Here is a 24,053-nt window from a genome sequence, read left to right on the forward strand (position 1 = left end):
TGCCACATGGGCCTCTCCATAGGGCAATTTGTAACATGGCAGCTGGCTTCCCTTAAGATGAATGAGAAAGAGAGTGTAAGAGAGTGCTCAAGATGGAAGCCAACTTTTTTTGTGACCTAATCTCATAAGTGACATTCCATCACTTAGACCATATTCTGTTTATTAGAAGTGAGTCATTAGATGCAGTTCATACTCAGGGGAGGGGATTTCACAAGGATGTGAATACCAAGAGGTGAGATTATTGGAAGCCATCTTGTAGCCTGCCTAGGATAGGCCTTATGGGCCCAATTGCCATTCATCCTATGGGCTCTGTCACCTTTGCAGTTCTGTTAAGACGTGAGTTGTGAGGGGCAGAGGAAAACGATTTCCATGTTTACCCTTACTCCTCTTGGGAGGTAGATAGCTTTGTTGGCATAGCATCTAGAGACTTCTCAGGGGCAAAAAATTCTGAGTTTCTAAGCTATTAATTGTTACATTTACCCTCCACTCTCCCATCCCATCCCAGCTCCGCTCCAAGGAAAGCAGATGAGCCCAAGACAGCGTCCACACTTGTTTTCCCTTTCTCTGTGGTCCCTGTCATTCTCTGAACAACGTGACACTTTTGTTCTCTCTAGAGTTCATCTAGTCCTCACGTTGGATGCCATTGTTATCTAGTTTTCTTGTTTCCAGAATGAACCCCCAGTCATAAATCATAGAATAGAATGTATAGCAATAGTTCAGGGTTCTTGGTGTTTACCAGAAAAGCTAATGGTTACAAAGCTCCTTATGGATCATGGAATACTTTTACTTACATCAATTGGATCATCATAACATACTATGGGGCAGGATGTTTCCCACCTTGGGGATGAGGAAACTGAGGTTCAGAAAGACTAAGGAACTTGCTCAAGATGGGACATACCGAGGTGAAGCTGGGTTTCAACGTGAGTTCTCCTACCTCCGAATTCTGTGCTCTACCCTACAGCCCCTTGATGCTGTTTGCAGATCTAAGTCTCCAGATTACTTCCAGTAGGAATCTGGCGAGACTTCTTGGCTCAGTTTTGCTCCTTAAGTCATTTTAGACCAGGGCTGCAATGATCTGAAAAGAGAAATAGAACTCAGCTGGGACAAGGGATGTCAAAGCTGGGGTGAGGGAGAGCGGGCATGGCTGGTGACTTAGGGAGGTACACAGGAGTGTGCCTGTATGTGTATGCATGTGCCTGTGTGTGTACACATTCATGCAAGCATGTGTGTGTGGCTCGTAGACTCTTTCTCATGCCAGTGACTATACGGATGTTCTGCTCAGGGCTGTGTATATATGTGCACCTGTGTGTATTGCTGCCTGTTGGCTGGAAACATCCCTCAGTTAACATGTGTATGTATGTGGCTGCAAGTGGGCCTAGATGCCTGGGACCCACCTGGGCTGGGGGATGAGCTCTAGAGAGTGCCTTTTGGTGAGCAGATGATATAAACAGGACTCTTGGGATGTGAAAAGTAGTGTGGCTGGGGAGGGATGGGTGAGATGTAGGGACAGCACTGTGGCAGCAGTTGTGTTGAAGGGTCCCCTGAGCATGTCTTTTGACCTCCTATGACTTCAGTCCCTTCCCTGATCTTCAACGTAGTGACTCAGTTTTGGCAAGATGTGTCTTGGTACTAATTTCTCCAGCCTGAACATTGGACTGCATTGTTTTGGCATTGCAGCAGACATTGCCATCCTGCATATTAATGATGATAACAGTCCAGCCAATAGGCTCTTACCATGTGCCTGTGCCCTGTGCCCTCTGCCCAGTGCTGTATATGAATTATCTCATGAAATCCTCATGGCACTCCAAGGATAGTTTCTCTTACTGCCTCTGTTTTATAGATAAGAACACGGAGGCTTCTGAATTTTAACTGTCTTGTTCCTTGTTCCTGGTCACGCAGTTAAGTCACTGACCTGTCTTGAACTCGTGCTCTGAATTCCATGCTACACTTTCCCCAAAACAATTGTTTAATATGCAGTTTTACTGTTTTGGGAACTTTGGTGAATTCTCCTATCAATTGCCGTCTTCAGATATTGAAATCCATACACAATAATATTGCAGAACCTCACTAGAACAGTAAAGAGAGGGTGGTTTTTCTGCAATGCTGCACGAGGGTGGTTTTTAAAGGCCAGGCCTTTGTTGGGGAGAGGATGCCACAGAACACGCTCCATGAAGGGCCCGTTCCCGGATTTTAAAAGTATTTGACACATCCCTCCACCATGCCAAGAAGACACATTAAAACCCTTTTTGTTTAATTGGATTTCTGACTCAACAAAAACTTCTTTTGTCAGAACTTCAGGATTTCCTGGCATGTTACCCACACATATTTTCTATGTGGATAGTTATGTTTCATTGTATACTATTGGGGTATCTTTGTGCCTAGAAAGACTCATTTGAAATGAATAATTAAAGGTTTCTGCCCAATTTCAAGAGGTCTCTTTTGTGACTTCTGGGGAATGGACAATTGCTATTTTAATTTTTAATTATAGGCAACAATTTTTTATGTATTTAAGTGTCAATTCTCCCTCCACCCCCAAATCATTCATCTTAGTTACATTATATTAAAATGTTGCCAGTTAACCTTCCTCATTCTGTGTTTCTCAGGAACCCAGTGAAATGAGCTGCACCAGGAACTTTAAGAGAGAGTTTTCAGCTGGGAGAAGAGAGGAAGGCAAGATATCAGAACAAGGTAAGCAAATCTGGCCTTGGGTTTTGACCAGAGTCTATCCTTCCAGTTGGCCAAGAGTTGCTTGGAATGTAAGGATTTCACTTCTGAGCCTTAAAAACACAATTTAAGGAGACAGAGGGAGAGAGAGAGAGAGAAAGAGAAAGAGAAAGAGAGAGAGACACATCCCAACTAAATAACACGTAATGGGATAGACGGCCTTGATAGATAAGGTTCAGATAAGATACTTGGGAGCAGAGAGGAGGGCCTGTCTATTCCACCTAGAGGCCTGGGCCAGCCTCTCAAAAGAAGTATCACTGGAGCCGTCCTGGAAGGGAAGGAGATATGAAGGGTGTATAGAGGAGGGGCCATGTGTGTGAATTTATAATCATTATGAGGGAGGCAACTCCACGCATTTGAAAGAGCAGCTAACATCCGTTAACAACATACAGAAGATATCCCTGGAGCTATATTTGGCGGTGATGACACCTGGCCCTGGTAAAAGCACATATTGGACAAGGTGAGACTAGAAATGGAGTTTTGAAGGGAAAGCAGAGTAGAGCTTGAGTTAGAATTTGGTACATTTAGGTCCCATGGACTTTTTCATGTTAGACAAGGTTTCATTTCTTCTTTCAACAAAGTGTGAATCCTGGACTGTCACGGGTCCATGTGCTTGAATTCTTGCTCCTTAACAGGCACCTGCAATGCCGCACTCAATCTTCACAATAAACCTACTGGGACATGTATCATTCCCATTTTATGGATGGGGGAAAACTTTAAGGCTCGGAGAGAGATAGGGCAAGGGATTTGCCCACTTAAAAGCAGTAAAGAGCAGTGCTAGGATTTGAACCCAGGCCTTTCCCTTAATCCTATTTGTTTGTCATATTTTTCAGGATAACGTCCCACCTTTTGCCATTTTACCTTCTCTAGTAGTGGCTACTGCCAAGTGAGCCAGTCTGTGTTTTTCATTTGTGTCCCATACAAGTGTGCAGCTGCTGGATATTTGGATTTCCAGCGATCCCTGGAGATTCCAGGAGAAGTTGCTTATGGCAATTGCAGTAACGTCCATTTATCTGATGATTTTGACCCAAGAGCCTGGGGACAGAGCAATGAATGTGATGGATGAGATCACCGCTGTCATGTGGCTTATAGTCTAGTTGGTTAAGAGAAAATAAATGAGTAAATCATAAGAAATGTCAGGCAGGGATAGTGTTAGACAGAGTATTAAAATAGGAGATGTGATAGTGACTGGTGGTGATGTTACATAGTCAGGGAAGGCTGAGGAGTTGACATTTAGGCTGAATCCTGACTTCTAAGCAGGAACAACCCATGTGAAGATCAGGGACACATGCATCCCAGGCAGAGGCAGTAGCTGGGGAAGGACCCTGAGGTGGGAACAAGCTTGATGTTTTTAAAGAAGAGAGGCAAGGCCAGTGTGGCCGGGCACAGTGGGTGATGTGGGGAGCTGCTCTGGCCAAGGCTTGTGGGGAGGCAGGGGCCAGATCAAAGAGGATTTGCAGGCCAACATAAGGAACTGGCATTGGCTTCTAAATGGAGGGGGAGCCATGGGAATGTTAGGCAGGGGGATGATTTAATCTGATCATGTTTAAAAATAATCACTCTGGGTCCTCTTTGGAGAAGGAGTTGTAGGGTGTGTTAGTCCATTTTCATACTGCTATGAAGAAATACCCGAGACTGGGTAATTTATAAAGGAAAGAGGTTTAATGGATTCACAGTTCCACATGGCTGGGGAGGTCTCCACAATCATGGCGGAAGGTGAAGGAGAAGCAAAGCACGTCTTACATGGCAGCAGGCAAGACAGCATGTGCAGGGGAACTGCCCTTTATAAAACCATCAGATCTTGTAAGACTTACTCACTATCATAAGAACAGCATGGGAAAAACCCACCCCCATGATTCAGTTACCTCCCACCAGGTCCCTCCCACAACACGTGGGGATTATGGGAGCTACGATTCAAGATGAGATTTGGGTGGGGACATAGCCAAATCATATCATAGGGGATCAAGAGTGGAAGCAGGGAGACCAGTAGCAGGTGTTCAGTAGTTCAGTTAGTAGATGTTGATGTCTTAGAGGAGGCTGGTGGTGTAGAGAAGTTAAATCATGCTGGGTTTGGGGAGGATAATGGGCTGGAGATATTGAATGAAGAAGAAAGAGATGTTAGATGTTTGAACTGGGCAATTTGATGAATGATGATGCCTCTTTCTGAGATGGAAGAGACCAGAGAGGAACATTTTATGGAGTAAGGTCAAGAGTTTGTTTGAACCATGAAAAGTTTGAGAGGTTATTAGATATACAAATAAAGATGTAGTATATTGGCAGTTGGATATATGTATTTGGACTTTGGGAAAGAAGTCAGTCTAGTTAGATGTGGCAAATTGATGAGATGTAGAGCCACAAAACTGATTGCCATCACTTTGGGGATGTGTGGAGATAAAAAAAAAAAAAAAGAAGGGAACTAGAAATCCTCAATGGAGACAGAAGGAGCTTGCTGAGTGATGGTGGGATTCCACTCCTGTGGCATCATGGAAACCAGGTGGGAGAACATTTCAAGAATGTGAGAGTGAGTGCTCAACTCTATCCATGACCATTGCATTTCGGAAGGTGGAGGGTGAGAGGCCTGAGTTGCAAGTGGAGAGGTGTTCTTTGACAGGAATACAGATGCCTCATTCATAGTAGTGGGAAGGAAGGCAGAGTGCAGGGGAGCATATGGTGGAGAGTTGGTACGAGTGATGGTGGGAGATGAGGGAGTTCTTGATGGATTCTTGGATTTTTCTCAAAGCCGGGCAAGACAAAGACAACCTACAATGGAAGGAGAAGGAGGTGAAGAGGAGGTTTGAAATAGTTGCTTGGTGGGAATATAAAATATTTAACTTCTATTGAAAAAAGTATGAAAATTTCTTAAAGAACTAAACATAGAACTACCATTGGACACAGCAGTTCCACTACTGGGAATCTACCTGAAGGAATATAAATCATTTTATCAAAAAGACACCTGCACTCATATGTTTATCCCAGCACTATTCATAATAGCAGTCATGGAATCAACCTAAGTGTCCACCAGTGGTTGACTGGATAAGAAAAATGTGGCATATATATGCCATGGAATACTATGCAGCCATGAGAAAGAATGAAAGACTGTCCTTTGCAGCAATATAGATGGAGCTGGAAGCCATTATTCTAAGTAAACTAACCCAGAAGCAGAAAATAAAATATCACATGTTCTCACTTATGACTGGGAGGTAAACGATGTGTACACATGGACATAAAGGTGAAGATAACAGACACTGTGGACTCCAAAAGGGAGGAGGATGAGAGGAGGGTGAGGGTTGAACAATTACCTGTTGGGTACAATGTTCAATATTTTGGGTGATGGGTTCACCAGGATCCCAAGCCCACCATGACATGATATACCCATGTAACAAACAGGCACACGGACCCTTGAATCTAAAATAAATATAATATTAAAAAAAGAAAGAGTTGCTTGGGGAGTGGAAAAGTGAAAAGAGTAGGAAGGGAGAAGTGTTGGTTGGACTACCTCTGTTGATTGACTTGGAGATAGAGGAGCAAGTGTGTGGAATTATAAAGAAAAGGATTCTGCAGCTAGACTGCCTGAGGGCAAATCCTGTTTTTTGTCACTTAATTGTTGTGTGACCTTGGACAGGCTGCTTAATGTCCCTACAGGCTCCAGTTTCCTTGCCTGTGAAATGGGGTTAATACAATAGTACCTAATGCATATGGGTTTTGTTAGGATTTAATTAGTCACTATAGGTAATACACTTAGCGTGTGCCCTGGTCACACCACACGGCATAGAAATGTTAGCTGTTACTCCACGTGGGACCAATCGGCACAGTGGCGTTTTCCTCTCACCAAGTTTAGTTGCTGAGATGACAGCACCCAAAAGAGCCCCACAGGTGGATTGAACAGGTATTAAGGCTTTGCCATGCAAATATGTGTTTGCACGGCACATGGGAGAGGGATACTGGGTTAAGGTTGTTTGCAAGGGACCAAAACGAGGAGCTGTGGGGTATCAACAAGATAAAGCAGGAAGCTGGGACACAAAGGGGAGACTGAGGGGAAGGTGGGGTGAGTGGATTGAAATCCAGGAATTGCTGGACTGGGAACCGCTTGGGGAGTGAGCTGGAGGGATAGAGGAGGGAGGAGTAAGAGTGAGATGCTTGCAGCTTAGATTTTGGATGTAGCATGGTTATTGGGGATGATAAGAACAGTGGCCTGATCACAGAGGCACGGGTGGTGGAGACTGAGAGGAAGACCTGGTGATTGGAAGTGAGCAGGTCAAGGACTGCTGGGCTGGAGGTCTGCACGGATCATTCAGGAGACAATGAAGAAGCCACGGTGATGACAGGGAACAGCGCAAAGGAGGACAGTGTGCCTGGGGCTCAAGTTGTCAGGGACTGAGGGGCAGAGGACGGCGCTCAGGAGCTGGCAGCAACCGGGCAGGTGAGGTGGTGGTGTAGCCTGGGGGCACAAGCTTCAGAGGAGGAGGAAGGAAGGAAAATGGTTTGAGGATGGCAGTAGTGGGGAAGGAAAGTGACTGCCTCCAGGCTCCGGAACAACCTTTCCTTGAGAGGCCTGCAAAGGCCCAGGAGAGAGAGCGCGTCTCCTGATGATGACCTGACAAAGTTCTCTTGGCAGAAAGTCCCAGGGGTGTCTGCGGCAGAAGGGAGAGAGGGTGTGTGTCTCCACATTTCAGCTTCTTATCCTCAGCTTTTCAGATTTTGAATGCAAGGTCATCAGTTTACCTGAGGCCTGAAGTAAAGCCCTACACCTTTTGCTTTCTGGCAATTTCTCAATGTAATTGTGACACACACTATTTATAATACAGTCACTTTCACCTTCCTCTGAGAGCACATGAGTGATTCCCTTCCTGGAAGGGTTAGGAAAGTGTTTTCTGCATGGTCATGCTATGGGCTGGGATATTTGGAGGATGTGCAGTTCCTTAGAAGTGGAGACTGGGGCTTCTTCTAGGTAAAATCTCAAATGCAAGTCACCTTCTTCAAAACAGCACTGGCCTGGATTCCTAGTGCTTTGAGCGTTTGAAAAGGGGTGGCTTGGCCCATTGATTGAGCGCAGTCCTGGGAAATGCCGGGCTGTTTCCCTGAAGTGTTCTCCAGGTTCACAATGTCCCTATTGTTTCAACGGAGCAGGACTTCCTTTTTCTGATTGATTAGATATTATGAGGCAACACATTTTAATAGTCACACTGCTCAGGAGCTGTCAGGCAGAGAGAGGGTCTCTGAGCACAAATTGCTTAAAGCCTTTCATGTTTGCTTTCCTGAATATGAGTTTGTAGGGCTATTTCTTGCTGCCTGTTTCTCCGTATCTTTCTTTTTTTTTTTTTTTTTTTTTGAGACAGAGTCTCGCTCTGTCGCCCAGGCTGGAGTGCAGTGGCGCGATCTCGGCTCACTGCAAGCTCCGCCTCCCGGGTTCACGCCATTCTCCTGCCTCAGCCTCCCGAGTAGCTGGGACTACAGGTGCCCGCTACCACGCCCGGCTAATTTTTTTGTATTTTTAGTAGAGACGGGGTTTCACCGTGTTAGCCAGGATGGTCTCGATCTCCTGACCTCGTGATCCGCCCGCCTCGGCCTCCCAAAGTGCTGGGATTACAGGCGTGAGCCATCGCGCCCGGCCCTCCGTATCTTTCTTACTTGTCCAGTCTGCCAGTGTGCAAGCCTACCCCAAAAATGTCCATGGAAGAAAAAGGTTGAAAAGCTCTCCTCTGATTATGCCTGCTTGGCTAGTTCTGGAAATTCTATTTTTAAATTTGGAACTTGATCTGTAGATAATAGATCAATAGATAATGACCACATGTGTTTTATGCTTAATGGGCCTTCCAATGTCATCTTAAAGTGGGAATTTAATATTTGTAATTGAATATTCCTTGGATAAATATAAAATTCAGATTCATGGTTGTACCTGATAAGTATACAGTGCCTAATGCTTCTTCCCGCAGTGAATTTGTAAAGTGTTTCTTCAGCCAATTCAGCATTATAATTCACATGCAGAAAACACACTGTTTGGAAACTGCCTATATTATCTGCATGCTGGAAGAAGAACATGGATCCCGAGTGAGGAAGCACTTCACTCAGGATTTGGAAACATTGAGGCTGGCATTTAAACCATGCGCACTGCCCATCATTTCCTTTGCCCTTTGAGATCCAGCATAACCATTTTCTCTTCTTGAACCTCCTTCTTGACACTCCTCCCCACCCAGGTTGAATTAGGAAACTGGTGGTCTGTCTTCCTCATGGGGCTGTGAGCTCCTTGAACCAAGACTCAGTGCCTGCCTGATGTATGAGATGCTTAGTCAGTACCTGACTGCAGAGTGGTTGATGGAACATGTATTGTCCTATGTACTGGGAGGCCTCTGCTTTTGTTTCTCGTAACACAGATAGCAATGATTAGTCTGGATTTATCAGCACGGGAAACCTGGATTGCGGACCCTTGACATTGAGAAGGGTAGATCCCAAAGTAAGAGGCAAATGTGGAAAATCCACAGTGGGTCCTGGGTGAGTGCAGGACCTGTCCCTCTTAGAAGAGTAATGTTTGGAGCTCAGGATAGGTTTTTTGAATGTGTGCCTGTGTGCATGAATGAATATGTTGAATGGCCATAGGTACTTGAACTGCGTTTTCACCATTGGAAAATAAAATGCCCTCAACGTACACATATAATCGTTACAGAAAATAAAGTATAGAAGCATTATCAAGAAGCAACATATCCCCTCCTTCCCATCATAAGTGATGAATCAGTAATGCCAAGTCTGTGTTAGAAGATGAGCAATTCTGATTAGACTCCCACCTCCCCACCCTGATGTGGTTAGAGACAGCTGATCCACCAGAAAGAGGCACGGTCTGTATAAGAACATGCTAACACTACCAAATGGCCCACTGTATGCAACGTGACTTTTTAAAGATAGTGCGGTAATGGACTTGTTTCTCTCCTTTGTGTGTGTGTTCGTTTCTGGGGAGGGGCGCTAGAGAGGAAGAGAAGGTGTCCAGCAAATTATTGCATAGGGAGAGGGAGAGAGATGCCTTCTTTCCCGAAAGACCAACTCGCCCCTCCCCACTCCCATTGCCCTTTGCCTTAACATTTCTACGATTCCCAAGGGTCCCCAGTGTCTGTGTCACTAAAGGCACAAGAAATGGTCATCTTCTTGTGTGCACCCCGCAGAACCCATTTGTTAGAGGTGGGGCAATGGTGACAGTTTCCATGGGATAGGGGCGGGGTAAAGAAGTGGAGAGAGTCAGAAGGGGGCGCCACTGAGAATCCGTAGGTGTGCACTTGGTGCTTCCCAGCGTTTCTGTTTGAAGTTCAGGGAGTCAGCACATGTGCTGGTCCTGTGAGATGGGCAGTTTTGTGGGTCTCTTGTCGGCCCATTCGGGTGGAGATCAGCATGGAAACCGCAAGTTCTGCTAAGTGGATCCTTGCTCAGGAGCATCTTTCCAGATCTCAGAGATAAGCTTTTCGAGACACTTCTGGCTTTAGTGGCAGCTTCCTCTTTAGCCAAAAATAAATGAGGAGTGGCTAGAGGGAAGGAAAAAAAAGAAAAAAGCAGAGGGCAGGGAGGAGATGGAAGGTCAAAGAGGATAAAATGCAGAGGTGAAATGAGGGTTTGCATCAGGCTCCTGTTTGAGAAAATGTGATTCTCCTTCTGGGGCCAGGCAAGACACTTAGGGATGGCTCAAGAAGAAAAGTGGGAGGTGAGACAAACAAAAGAAGCCTTGCAGATTGGAGCAGAGCAGAGAAGAAAGAGGCTGAACAGAGTGAACACAGGTCTTGTTTCCAGTGGAGCTTTTTCTTCTGCATAGGGACAGTTTTGGGGACTCTGCAGCTGATTTCAGGGAAGGTGATTCATTGAAGACCCTGTTATACCCTGAGCAAGTTCATCATTCTATCCTCTTACTCCATAACATTCTCTGAGGCTTGCAATTCCAAAACAAGGGCAGGAGAAGAACATTTTTTCACTGGTTGCTAGTTCCATGAGATGACCCACACATTAAATGAATGAATGAATGAGTGATTCCTTGGTCAAATGAGATTAGGGGATGCTGCATATTCAGTCTCCCTTTTGGAGAATTACAGAACAAGTTAACATATAACAGACTCTGAAAATCCTGCTCCAAAGGAATTTTTTTAACATGGCATTTTTTTTCTAACTTAGTTGACTGAGGACAGGCCTGAAATCTTGCAGATTTAGAAGATGTGGCGACTCCTGGGTTGAACAATCTGTATGGCTTTATAGGGCAGCTTTTGCCATGGCCCCCTTCTTTTTCTTTAAGTAATACCTATTAACATCTTGAGGAGAGATTCTTGCATTCTGTGGGACACAGTTTAGGAAACACTAGATTGAGATAATAATCCACTCATCATGACTATGTAAATGGCACTACTTTCACAGCATTAGTGGGGCAAAAAGTCTGAGTGGGGTCGATTTGTGCCAGAGCACTAATCCATCAATCCTGCCTGGAACCCGTAAAATCCTTTTGCAAGATGGTTTCCTGAGATAAGGATGCAGCTTGCGGCCAGAGAGGGTGAGATCATTAGATTTGCATGAGAATCCCATGGCGGCCACAGTTTCCTTAGCTCTGTACTTTAAAGCCACTGCTTCTTCTTTGATCTAAGTCAATTTTGGTATTGGCAGGTGGTGGTTGTGGAAATACTTCATGGCCCTTTTAAATGTTTAAAGGCCCTTGAGATGCAGTGCTGACTATAATCAGGGATTCTTGAGTGAAAGCATGTGTCTTAGGACTGGAAAGGGACTGAAAAGATCTTCTGGACCCATTTTCTCTCTCTCTCTCTCTCTCTCTCTCTCTCTTTCTCTCTCTCTCTCTCTCTCTCTCTCTCTCTCTCTCTCTCTCTCTCCCAGGCTAGAGTGCAGTGGGGTGATCTCGGCTCACTGCAACCTCCTTCTCCTGGGCTCAAGCAATTCTCCTGCCTCAGCCTCCCGAGCAGCTAGGATTACAGGCACCTGCCACTGCGCTTGGCTAATTTTTGTATTTTTAGTAGAAACGGGGTTTCATCATGCTGGCCAGGCTGGCCTCGAACTCCTGGCCTCAAGTGATCCACTCACCTTGGCCTCCTAAAGTGCTGGGATTACAGGTGTGAGCCACCGCGCCCGGTTCTTTTTCTGTTTCTAAGTAGTTAATAATAATATTTTATAAATCTTCAATTTTTTTTTGTTTTAGATTCTAGAACAGCAGTTCCCAAATTTTGCTGCACAGAGAAATTGTCTGGGAAACTTTTAATTCCAGTGCCTGTACTGCATCCCATTCCAATCAAATCACGATGTTGGGAGTGGGCGCCTACATTTGTATTTTTCCAAGATCCCTAGTAATTCCAATGTGCTGCAAAGTTTGGGGACCACTGGGTTTAGAAGCATTTTAATTTCCAGACATTTTTTTTCCAAATCAATAGGTCTTTTATTGCATCTTTTCAATATCACAAGTAGGTCTTAGGAATCATCCGGCATCTTGTTTCTGTAGCTGGACATCTCTTAGATCTTATTCATCAGCCTGCTGAACAGTTCCTTTTTCGGAGACATATATACCATCCAAAAATTTCCTGATTGCCTTGTTTTTAACTGTTGTGGCTTGCTGAATCAAAGTCGCTGAATTTGAAACAAGCTCAATGTTGTTTCCTTCATCTTTCTGGGTTTGAGATACTGAACAAGCAACACCTGGTCTCATCCAAACCCTGTGGATTTATTTTTCACCCAAGAAATTTTGGATTTCAACAGGAGACCCATTCTCCTGGATAACAACATTGATGGGGAAGTGAGCATACACAGACCTCAACTTGTAGTGGAAGCCCAGTGTAACACCCTTGATCACGTTCTGTACATGAGTAAAATAGTCCAAACAGTAGCAGTTCCTTTCCGTTACCCCACCATTTGTCAACCCGGAGCCTTTTTTGTTTTCTTTCCAAGAAGACTGGGTTCTACACTGATGTGATTGAAGTCCCTCTGGGGCCCTTCACGATAACTGTGTGTCCCTTCAGAGTAATGTTGACATTTTCTAGAATGTTAGCAGTCTGATTGCTGAGAACGGTCTTCATTCTTGCAGCAGACGTGGCAAAGAAAGCAATTACCAGACATTTTTAAAACAACTGTGGGCTAGGTGTTATGATTCACACCTATAATCCCGGCACTTTGGGACGCAGAGGTGGGAGGATCGCTTGGGCCCAGGAACTTGAGATCAGGCAAAATAGCGAGACCCCTGTCTCTACTAAAAAAAAAAAAAAAAAAAAAATCCAGCTATGGTGGTGTGTGCCTGTAGTCCCAGCTACCCAGGAGGTGAAGGCAGGAGGATTGCTTGAGCCCAGGAGTTCAAGGCTGCGGTGAGCTACGATCGTGCCACTACACTCCAGCCTGAGTGACAGAGTGAGGCCCTGTCTCAAAAAAAAAAAAAAAAAAAGAAGAAAGAAAGAAAAAGAAATTACAGAACTGTGTCTTCTGGGACAGGAGTTCATCCTCTTCCTCATTTTGTGACAACTGAGGTCCTAAGAAGTTAAGGAAGGTGATCAAGGCTGATTGTTTCACGTTCCAGGTAATTGAATGATCTAGGCCAAACCTAGTCTGTCAGACTAGATTCTGAAAATGGTGGGATGAGAGATTGAGCGGGGGAGTGGGGAGCTGGCCCTGAAAGCCCAGTGGTCTGAACTTGGGCTTTGTGTCTGTAGGAAAAACAAGAAAGCCGCTTCAACGCTCTGCCTCCTGCCCCTCCCGTCAATGCTGTTTCTGTCTGTAGACTGCTGGTTTGCATTTCATTTACAGGGACACAAAATGGAACCTTTGTGCTGGAATTGAAGGAAATTATAAAAGCCCACAGCTTCTCTTCAGACTTAATGTCAACTATTTGTCTCCTGTTATTTTCAAACAAACAAGTCCTCCCCATGAGTTTTGAGGCAGTCTCAAACACTCCCTCCCTTGGTTCTTTTTATCGTTTCCTAGTTCCTGCTTCAGCAGGTACGAGAAAAACCCCCCATTCGTAGACTTGTCCTATCAGCCACACGGCACAGCTGTAGGGGTCAGGTGAGTCCTGGCCAGAGGCTCTGAGCAGGATGGTGGGTCACACAGATGCACACAAGTCTGGAAACAAATGTTTGTAAGACTGGGCTTTCCTGAGGCTTCAGGGTTCATCAACTAGAAACTTAGAAGCAATGATGAAAGGAATGACTCCCAAACCCTCCAAATACTGCCAGCTGAAACATATTTCCACCATCTGGCATCCTATTTACAGATGAGAAGATGAAGAAATTTCTTTCTTTTTTTTTTTTTTTTTTTTGGAGACGGAGTCTCGCTCCTTTGCCCAGGCTGGAGTGCAGTGGCATGATCCCGGTTCACTGCAACCTCCGCCTCCTGGGTTAAGTGACTCTTCTGCCTCAGCCTCCTGAGCAGCTGGGATTACAGGCATGCATCACCACGCCCAGCTAATTTTGTATATTTAGTAGGGACAGGGTTTCACCATGTTAGCCAGGCTGATCTCGAACTCCCAACCTCAGGTGATCCGCCCGTCACGGTCTCCCAAAGTGCTGGGATTACAGGCATGAGCTACCGCGCCCAGCCAAGAAATTTCTAACAATGCTAAAATATGGAAGAAGTAAAGAGTTCTATTTTCACTAGAGGTGGACAGGCCCAAGTTGGGTGGCCACTTGCGTGTCATGCTCTATGTTATGGGGGACTTGGAATGGGTGACTTTAAATTCTGAAGCCTTATGGTAGGTCTTAGAAGGAGAACTAAGATGCTTTACCTTACAATTAAAAAAAAAATGATGACACGAAACTTTCTCTAGGTTAGATGACTATTTGAGCATTATTTCTTCCCTAGCCTCAGAATAATGTCATTGTGAATTCTTCTAGAACTGCACTGCTGTGGAAGATTGGCACTGATACCCACAGCAGGGACTCGCTAAGATCTGTCTCTAAATAGGTTTGACAAAAAGAGCATTTTTTTTGGGAGTATGAGTGAATCTCTGGGATGCCATCCTTTGTTAGATGTGTTATAATAAAATGCTGGAATGTGTGAATAATTTACTCTATAAAAATAGTGGAATTTAAAGTTGACCCTGTCAATGACACACTCACTACCATTCCACAATAGTTCCTTGATTAGGGAAAAAGGGGGATGAAAAACCTGGGAACTGCTTATCTCGGAGGAGTGTTCCATGCAGAAATGAGTCAGCCCTCACGTACGTGGCAGCTGATAAAAAAGGCTTAACACCCACTACTTAGTCTAAACCAGGGCTACGCAGAGTATGAACCACAGGCCAGCAACATCAGTATCATTTAGGAGTTACTTAGAGATGCAGATTCTCAGGTCCTCAAAACAGACCTACTGAATCAGAATCTCTAAGGTGGGACCTGGGTGTCTGTGGTTGCACAAGGTCTCCAGGTGATTCTAGTACTTGGTAAAATTTGAGAAGCACTGCCTTCGACCCATGGTTCTCAAAGTGTGATCGCCAGACCAAAAGCACCAGCATCATCTGGGAGCTGTTCAGAATCATCTGAGACTCTTTCTCAATGGGCTTTTGCAGGTGATAGTAGAAATGCTTCATGGCACTTTTAAGTGCTTAAAGGCCAAAGAGATGGCAAAATCGAACATAGAAATGTAATGAACTCTTAGGCATGTGCATGTGTCTTAGAGCTGGAAAGGAACCAAAAAGATCTCCTGGACTCATTTCTTGTCTCTAGGTAGTTAATAATATAACCTTACAAATCTCCAGTAGTTTTGTTTTTCTTTCTCCCTTTTGGTTTAAAACAGCGGTTGCTAAATCAGCAATTCTGGAGGTGGGCTCAGCAATCTGGGCTTTAACAAGCTCTCCAGGTGGATGCAGCCTCAAGTTTGAGAACCACTACACTATGGTTTCCATCAGATTTCCCCCCTGCATGGTTGCATAGAGCATTAGACTTCCATGTTTCAGCCTGGGCTTGGGGCCCCGGTAGCTGACTCCTGGCCACTGCCCATCTCTGCTACCTTCTGTCATTCCAGGCTGAGAAGTGCAGGTTGGATGTCGCGCTTGTAGTAATGTGACCACTCTTGGACTCTGGTAGAGGAGATAGAAAGGTTTTGAAACGGGGACTTTTTTTTTTTCACTTCCCCTCTGTGGACCAGCCTCCACACAGCCCCCAGCCTACCCAGCCTCTCTCCTTTAAAGTTAGGAGACTGGAAAGCAGAACACCCAGAGACTATCGTGACAGTCTACAGCTCTTGAGCAAGGCCATGCCTGCAGGTCTTTGCGGGGCTCACTTGGCCTGTCTCCAGCTCCACAAAAAACATGTCCTCTTCTCAGGGGGTGGAGTCATCTTAGCCTCATGCAGCGACCATATAGGACTTAGGACCCCCCCCACCCCGCCCACCCAGGGTGGCTACTAATTGCTTTCCAGTTTGAGGAGGCTCTGGCTAACAAGTGTATTTTCCCATAGGAATCTGGACCTGTGATGTTAAGAAATCAGTAAATATTAAAAAGAAGATGGATGCAAGAAGGATGAAGAAAGAAGAAGGTGGGGTTGGGAGTGTTACCAGTGGAAGCTCCTGCACTGGGGCCGTCTAGGGTTGGAGGATTTGCAGTGGGAAGAGGCCACTGGGCGGCCACTCTTTTTTTTTTTTAATATATATTTTTATTATACTTAAAGTTCTAGGGTACATGTGCACAACGTGCAGCTTTGTTACATATGTATACATGTGACATGTTGGTATGCTGCACCCATTAACTCATCATTTACATTAGGTATATCTCCTAATGCTATCCCTCCCCCCTCTCCCCACCACAAACAGGCCCCAGTGTGTGATGTTCCCCCTCCTGTGTCCAAGTGTTCTCATTGTTCAATTCCCATCTAAGAGTGAGAACATAACGGTGTTTGGTTTTTTGTCCTTGTGATAGTTTGCTGAGGATGATGGTTTCCAGCTTCATCCGTGTCCCTACAAAGGACATGAACTCATCATTTTTCATGGCTGCGTAGTATTCCATGGTGTGTATGTGCCACATTTTCTTAATCCAGTCTATCATTGTTGGACATTTGGGTTGGTTCCAAGTCTTTGCTATTGTGAATAGTGCGGGCAGCCACTCTTGTTATGCTGGCAGAGAACACAGCATGTTCAGGAGATGGAACGGGGTTGCTGCTCATTTTGCTCCAGGCGTTTGAGTTTGGACTCTGCCAGATTCATGCAAATGCCCTATCCCACAAGATCTTACATTTGCTTGGAGGAGGCAAGGGTGAACAGTCTGTGCTTGGAGGCCTTGCTGGGAAGTTTCTAGTGAGAGGTAATGTCACACATGACTTTTACAGGGAGATGGAATCCTTCTACAGCACATTCTTTACTGACAGATCTGTCCTCAGACAAGCTCCAGCTCCTGGACAGCCACGAGGCAGCGTGGGAATAACTATACGACCTACACTTCACTTGATTATCCCCATTTACGGCATTTTTTTTTTAACTGCATTCAATTTGGAGATGGCAAGATGACTCTTTTAACTCCCCTCCCTGCAAAACTCCAGTTGAAATGACCAAAGAAATATAGAATTAGGGAAAGAATGCACCACATAAGAACACAGAGGAAGGTAGCAGCTGCAGGAGAGAAATTGAATCATTTCTGCTAAATAGAGTGACGTTGCTAATGAAAGATGGGAAGGACTGACATGCCCATGATTTTGGATCTGTAAAGGAACAGGCTGCTTGATAAACTAATGCGTTGAATTTCTAGCAACACCCACCCCCCTCGGCAAACACCCCAAACTTCTGGCCAGCAACCATAGTGAAAAGCTTTGGTTTTTTTGAGCCTTGTTAAGCTTGAGTTCAAACCCACCACTTGTTAGTCATGCAAGCTAGTCAGCCTCAGTTTCGTCCTCTATTAAATGGGAGAATACCTACCTTATAAGGTGTAACTAGAAGTAAATGAAAGAGTTTAGGCTGGGAGACATAGCCGAAAGTTTTAGTCGCTGTGCTAAAAGCTTAACATAAGTTATCTTTAATCCACAAGAAAGTTCCATGAACTTTGTCTTATTCTAATCACCATTTTACAGATTAAGCACTTGAAGTTTAGCAAGGTTAAGAAACTTGTTCAAGGTTCACAGCTATGAAGAGGGTAGAGTAGGAATTTGGAGCAGACAAGTACAGAACCCATGCTTTCAAGCACTAAGTGTACTGTTCCAAGCCCTTGAAATATATTACTTTCTTTAGTTCTCAGGCCTTAGACTAACCATTTTTATTGGTGAAAAAATAGAAGTTCAGGGGTAAAACAATTTGAGGTTATGCAAATATTTAAAATCAATCAGATCTGTTTGACTCTGTCTCTTGCTCCTTACCATTCTTTCGTTGTTTAATTGATAGACTTTCTAGGATGTCGTTCTGTTCCCCAACTTTGAATTGGATTTTATTCCTACTGAATACAAGGGGTGCAAAATAGGGAGGATTTCAAAATCTGGTTCCAATGCCTTCCCATTTTTTGAAGAATCAAGCTATTGCATGTGACTGCCTCTAAATGGCCTGCATTTCTCTTTGTTGGTAGGACTCACAGAAAACACTGGACTTGCCCGGAAGCTACTTGAAAAACATGACCCCTGGCCGGCCTATGTCACCTGTACCTCTCAGACAGTGAAAAGACTCATTGAGAAGAGCAAAACTAGAGAACTGGAATGCATGCGTGCCCTTGAGGAAAGACCCTGGGCATCAAGGCAGAATAAACCTTCCAGCGTCATTCAGCCGAAAAGGAGGAAGTCGTCCAAGTCTTCTGGCAAAGCTGTGTTCAGGGACACGCTGTCAGAATCCACGTTATCAATGTGGGGCGCTTATTCGGTATTGGCCATGGCTCCTACCATGATCCCAGAACCCACACACTTACATGCGGATTCCAGAGACTGTCCAACTGAAAACTATAACAAGATCATCTTTGCCCGCAAGCCTATGATGAGGATGCTCCCTACAGTTCGCTACTGACCAACAAGGAGAAACATGCAAATGTTTTAGCCAGGGGTCCCTGCAGCCATTCCCCAAGAACGTACAGCAGTTAAGCTCCATTTACCACTCACTTGATAGTGTCCTTTAAATCTGAACTTGCTCTTGCTCATGCGGAGCTTGGCTAAGAGAAACCAGATCAGAATGCAAGCTGTAGGTGGGTGGGTGAGTGTGTCCCCTCCCACACTGCTCTCTGGTGGGTTTGGGCAGTCCCCGGCTCTAGTCTCTGCTGCAGATTCTCAGGACCAAAATGTGGGTGATTTGTCTGGGTCCAGGCAGGAGATAGAAATCACGCAAGCTCTTTTATTAGAGATAATATAAAGAATGATTAACCAGGTGACAGTAAAGGGCAGGAAGGGAATACAAAGGTATCTATGGAGGTAGCACCACAGGAAGCAGGCATCACACTTGAGGCTTGGGAACAAGGGGAAGATGCTGGACTCATTGAAAGGTAGTTGCTTGGAGAAGGGACATGGGGCTGAATCTCAGACTTCTGAGGTGGGGGGAGTGGGGATGCCACTCAATGCAGCCGGTATCTCTGAGCTCTGAGGAGAGTCCTGTGGGGATGGTGCCCCTGCCTCTGAATAGGGGAGATGTTTTGTTGGTGTCTCTGAGGGGACCCCCATGAGGCTGCTTTTGTGAGTGTTGGAAAAACCAAAAACTGCATTGAAATGTTTCTGGGAGGAGTTGCCACTGCCTGGGTGAAGAAAAAGCACTGCTAGGGTTAGTAGCCTGTCTGGCAGGGACAGGAAGCTGATAGAAAGTGAACAGGAAGCAAACAGGAAGTGAGCAAGGGGCCACTTCCTACTTCCTCCTTTAGCCTAGCAGATTCCTTCTAGCTCCCCTTGGGGGCTGAGCCTATCAGGGCACAAAGCCAGAATGTGGTTTGTAGAATCCCAGCCCCAGCATCTCCAAGCATAGGATGGATTTTGAAGCCAAGAGGGAATTAGCTCTCGGCTGGGTTCTGAGTGATCCCATCCAGCTGCTCCTGGACCTGGTATTGAGAGGTTTTTCCCTTGGAGGGGAAACAAAGTGGCAGTGGGGACCAGGGTGTCTCCTGCTGAGAAATGGAGAGCTCTTTTCCCCTGTACTTCTCTGGGGTTTGCCTTGTGGAACCAAGTGCTTGGGGGAGGAGCTCCTGGCAGGACTCCAGCTGTTATTTGTCAGAGGACAGCTAGGATTGGTTCACCCTTGCTCTGAGTTGGCCCCAAAGCGAGCTATGCTGAACTCTTCTCCATCTCCAAGCAGACAACCTTTGTCTTTACATGCAAGAGGGATCCAGTTATGACAGGCTGACCCAGCTGGTTTCATGTTTGGGGTTTATCTACTGAGTAAGGCTGACCTTACCTGAGTTTCTGTATGCGTATTTGCAAGACAGTTAATACTAATCCATCATCCCTCACAGAGATGTAGAGGATGAGATGTAGTAACTTATAGAAGTGTCATTTGGAAAAGTTGAATTGCCCTACAAGGCATGTTCTCCATTCAAGGGTCTTGTGTAAACGTTTGCAGACACAGGTGCAGCTTTAGATAACTCACCTCTGGCTCCTGTGCTTTTATGTTGGGACAGCTGCCTAAATTAGGAGCTCTAGACCTGTTCTTTGTTCCCAGCTGTTGGCCAGAATGAATTCTTGGAAAAATATAGGTGGTTTCCAGGGAATTTGAATGATTGTATTTTGTGTCCATGGAACGTTTATAGACATGGAGGCAGGCAATAAATTCCTCCAATAATTTTTTTATCTCTTGTTCTTTTATGGGTGTTTCTTTCTAGGTTATATTTGGGAAGGTATGGATTACAGAGACTCATTGAGTGCTAGAGATTATTGGAATTTGGGGTTATTTCTTTTAATACCTTCAAGGGCAGAGTGGTATGGTAACTTACTGAAGTTTGCACAGTTGGTTTTTTAAAATTTCTAAGCATTTAATAGTTTTTAGAAAAGTATGCACTCTATAAATTAAAATAATTTTTCTGTGTGTGGGGTTTTTTTTTTTTTTTTTTTTTTTTTTTTTTGAGACACAGTCTTGCTCTGTCACCCAGGCAGGAGGGCAATGGCACAACCTCTGCTCATTGCAACCTCCACTGCCAAGGTTCAAGAATTCTTCTGCCTCAGCCTCCTGAGTACCTGGGATTACAGGCACCCGCCACCAGGCCTGGCTAATTTTTGTATTTTTAGTAGAGATGGGGTTTCCCCATGTTGGTCAGGCTGGTCTTGAACTCCTGACCTCAGGTGATCTGCCCGCCTTGGCCTCTCAAAGTGTTGGGATTTACAGGCATGAGCCACCGCACCCGGCAAAATAATTTTTCTATAGATATCATTGTTTAAATTAATTTAATTCTCAGCCTATTATAACAACACAAGCATGAGCCTAGGATATCATTAACATCTGATTTGTGGTAGAAATTGTCTGTGTTCCGTGACTGTGGTCCAGAAGCATTACCTCCTAAGGCAATTTAACAAAGAAAAAGAGTCTAATTCCTTTGAATGGGGAACTCTGCTTAAGCCCGAGCTGGGACTCGCAGGTCTGGCTAACACTGAGACTTAACCAGCCATGACTATATGAATTCCGCCAGAGAAGAAGCAGCTGGATCCAGTAATGAAGCCTTGGTCACTGGGGGAGGAGGCTGATCCTGGGGGAGGAGGATGACCTGCCATATCTGATGCTCAGATTTATCCCTTGGTTCAGCTCTTCCTGAGTGCCATGTGCGTGGCGATCAATGATTCAAACTCTCAAACAGCTCTTTCACTAAAAATCCTGGAAGGCCCTGGGGTACACATAAAAAGTGGGGCGAGATCTTGACTTCACAATGCATCAACAAGCAGGTCCCACCGCTCTGGCTATGGACAAGAAACAGCCAGGTCTGGTAGACCCAATGGGTGGTTGGCAGGACCAGCTTTGCTCGTGAGGAACCAAGAGACATCCTTGGCACTCCCAGAAATAGACATGGAGCCCTTGCTAAGGCCTGAAGTTCATCACGAGCAGCCAGGGCATGGAGTGGAATGCAGGTTATTCCTAATGTAACCTCATCGGTCTCTCCAAGCTGGAGAGGCCCGGGGTATCTCAGGTTACGCTAAACATATTTAACTTACATCTCTCAGAGGGACCTGGCTTTCTCTAATGTTCCACAGCCCGCAGCCTCTTTTTATTTATCTCCTCTCCATATGGAATTGTCTGCTTGGCAGGAGAGCTGTTTCAATTAGTCTCCCTGATGTAGTAGGTTCATGAAACATCAGAATATGTATTTTGTTAGTCCATCTGTGTTGCTCTGTAACTAAGGCCCCGTCTGACACACATTGAGCAGCTGCTTTGAGCAGATTCTTTGGCTCCCTGTACAGAGTATGGTATTTACCCATTTGCAAATTCCACGGTTGGCGTTTAAACAGTTGAAGTTTAACCTCGGCAACATGACTGAGCCTGCTGGTCATTTTCATGTTGGCAGGGGCTATTGGGACATCAAATAGTTCCACATTCTGCAGCCTTTTTAGCAGTGGCCTGGGAGCGTGTCTTAAAGGAGATTAGTCTGCATGACAGATAGGAGGCTGGGCACGGTGGCTCACACCTGTAATCCCAGCATTTTGGGAGGCTGAGATGGATGAATCACCTGAGGTGAGGAGTTTGACACCAGCCTGGCCAACATGGTGAAACACCGTCTCTACTAAAATACAGAAAAAATTAGCCAGGCATGGTGTTGGGTGCCTGTAATCCCAGCTACTCAGCAGGCTGAGGCAGGAGAATCACTTGAACCCGGGAGGTGGAGGTTGCAGTGAGCCAAGATCGCGCCATTGCACTCTAGAGCCTGGGCAACAAGACCGAAACTGTGTCAAAAAAAAAAAAAAAAAAAAAAAAAAAGAGGCTGCAGGAAAGTGTTCAAGGAGGTAACTGCATAAACAAAGGCGCAGTGCAGATGTGGGCAAGCCAGATATTTGGGGGTGGCCCAGGAGCCCTCTAACTGGAATAGAGGTCGGGTGAGACCTAAACAAGGAGCAGTTGTCGAGTTTATCAACAGCAAGTGTAAGAGCCACTTTGGAATGAGACCAGAGCAGTATGACCAGTCCCTTAGTCTTTTTTTTTTTTTTTTTTTTTTTAGGACAGGGAAAACAAGACGGGCACCCTGAGGTAGGGATTTTGATCCTTGGGTCCTAAAGGGGGTCTTCAGAGGCAGTGGAGGAGTCACATGGAGCAGCGCAGCTCTCGGTGGTGGAATCCCAACCAGGGACTGACGATGCATCTAGGAAGACGAGAATCTAGGAGTAGGAATGCCGGCCCTGCAGCCTCACTCCATGTGGACAGCGGTTGTGAAAAGATTGTTAAAGTGCTTTGCGAGCTGGGTCCAAGCAGATGTACACATCTGGACAATGTGGCTCTTTTCAGCCTTGATTGAGTCATTCATTCTTGGAGGCTTTTTGGAATCCCCACACTTTTAGACCAAAGGGCACATTTTCAGAGCCCACACCTTATCAGTGCCAGATAAGAGTAGACAGATCGAGAAACCAGGGGAGGTAGAGCCAGGGAAGGGGAGTAAACACAACCTGAGGTTTATTGTGATCTGATGTTGTCAGAGCCTGGGCTGAAGCTAAGGGCTGGGCTTATGTTTGTCAAGCAATCAGGAAAACCTCCGTCTTCTTCTTTCACTACACATCCCCACATCACCTTCCCTCTGTCTCTCACCAGGAACCCAAGGCTTCAGCCAGCTACTGTGGTGCTTGCAAACCCCACAACAGTGTCCTAGATCTGTAAGGCATGGCTAGGCTGGGCCTGTCCCCAGCTCTGAGCATGTGTGTGGGAACATGGGGGCATGCTGGGCAGGGCCAGATGGAGATGAAGGAATACCTCACGTTAGGTGGGGCTTGAAGCCACCCCATATTCTCTGCCTTGAGCCTGACAATGATCTGATTTCTTTATGGGGCAGGCCAGAATATACAGGTGCCCACTCTTGTTAGCACACTGCTCAGGGCAGCAGATGGCATGGAAAAGACCTTGGACTTGGTGCTGAGACCTTGTCTTTTCTTCCAGGCCCTATATTCCAGGGCCAATGGAAATTCCAACCCCATCTATGGCCTTTCTAGGAAGCTTCTATTGCTGGGGGCCCAGCAAAGCTCATGGTATCAATTCACTTCCTTTCTAGATTCAGTTGGTCAGCCACCCGGAGCATTCCATTATTTTTGGTAGACAAAGGGATGTGAGAGGCCACAGGATTTCAGGCAAGTTAAAAACCTGACCCTTGGGGTTGTTTCTGTGTGTCTGCCAATGGGGAGGGTTTTTATGGAGAGCAAAGTTAGTTCCAGAAGTTCTGACTTCTGGAAGGAAGAAAGGTGGCCTTCAGTGTGCCAAGGTCTCTTGCTCACATTTTTGCATTTTGGAGCTTGTTTAAGCTCCCATAGGCTTAGGCCTATGCTCCC

At 45.5% G+C, this 24,053-nt stretch overlaps 1 protein-coding gene and 1 pseudogene across 17 annotated transcripts in view; one reads left to right on the forward strand and one right to left on the reverse strand.

The window, feature by feature from the left end:
* CDRT4 (CMT1A duplicated region transcript 4) overlaps nt 1-20,393 on the forward strand; it is a 126,555-nt gene extending 106,162 nt beyond the window's left edge. For 15 of the 17 annotated variants that reach the window (XM_063798990.1, XM_063798995.1, XM_063798994.1 and 12 more), the window contains 3 exons: nt 2,604-2,688; nt 16,125-16,202; nt 18,209-20,393. In XM_063798990.1, coding sequence (XP_063655060.1) covers nt 2,604-2,688; nt 16,125-16,202; nt 18,209-18,636 — 591 coding nt within the window. In that variant the 3' untranslated portion in view covers nt 18,637-20,393. The remainder of the gene's footprint in view (nt 1-2,603; nt 2,689-16,124; nt 16,203-18,208) is intronic. The other 2 variants (XM_054670466.2, XM_063798993.1) reach the window with 1 other exon arrangement.
* Nucleotides 12,204-12,758, reverse strand: LOC744887 (large ribosomal subunit protein uL6-like; annotated as a pseudogene).
* Nucleotides 20,394-24,053: the final 3,660 nt, after the last annotated feature.

Source organism: Pan troglodytes, chromosome 19, assembly GCF_028858775.2.
Source record: "Pan troglodytes isolate AG18354 chromosome 19, NHGRI_mPanTro3-v2.0_pri, whole genome shotgun sequence".
Lineage (NCBI taxonomy): Eukaryota > Metazoa > Chordata > Mammalia > Primates > Hominidae > Pan > Pan troglodytes.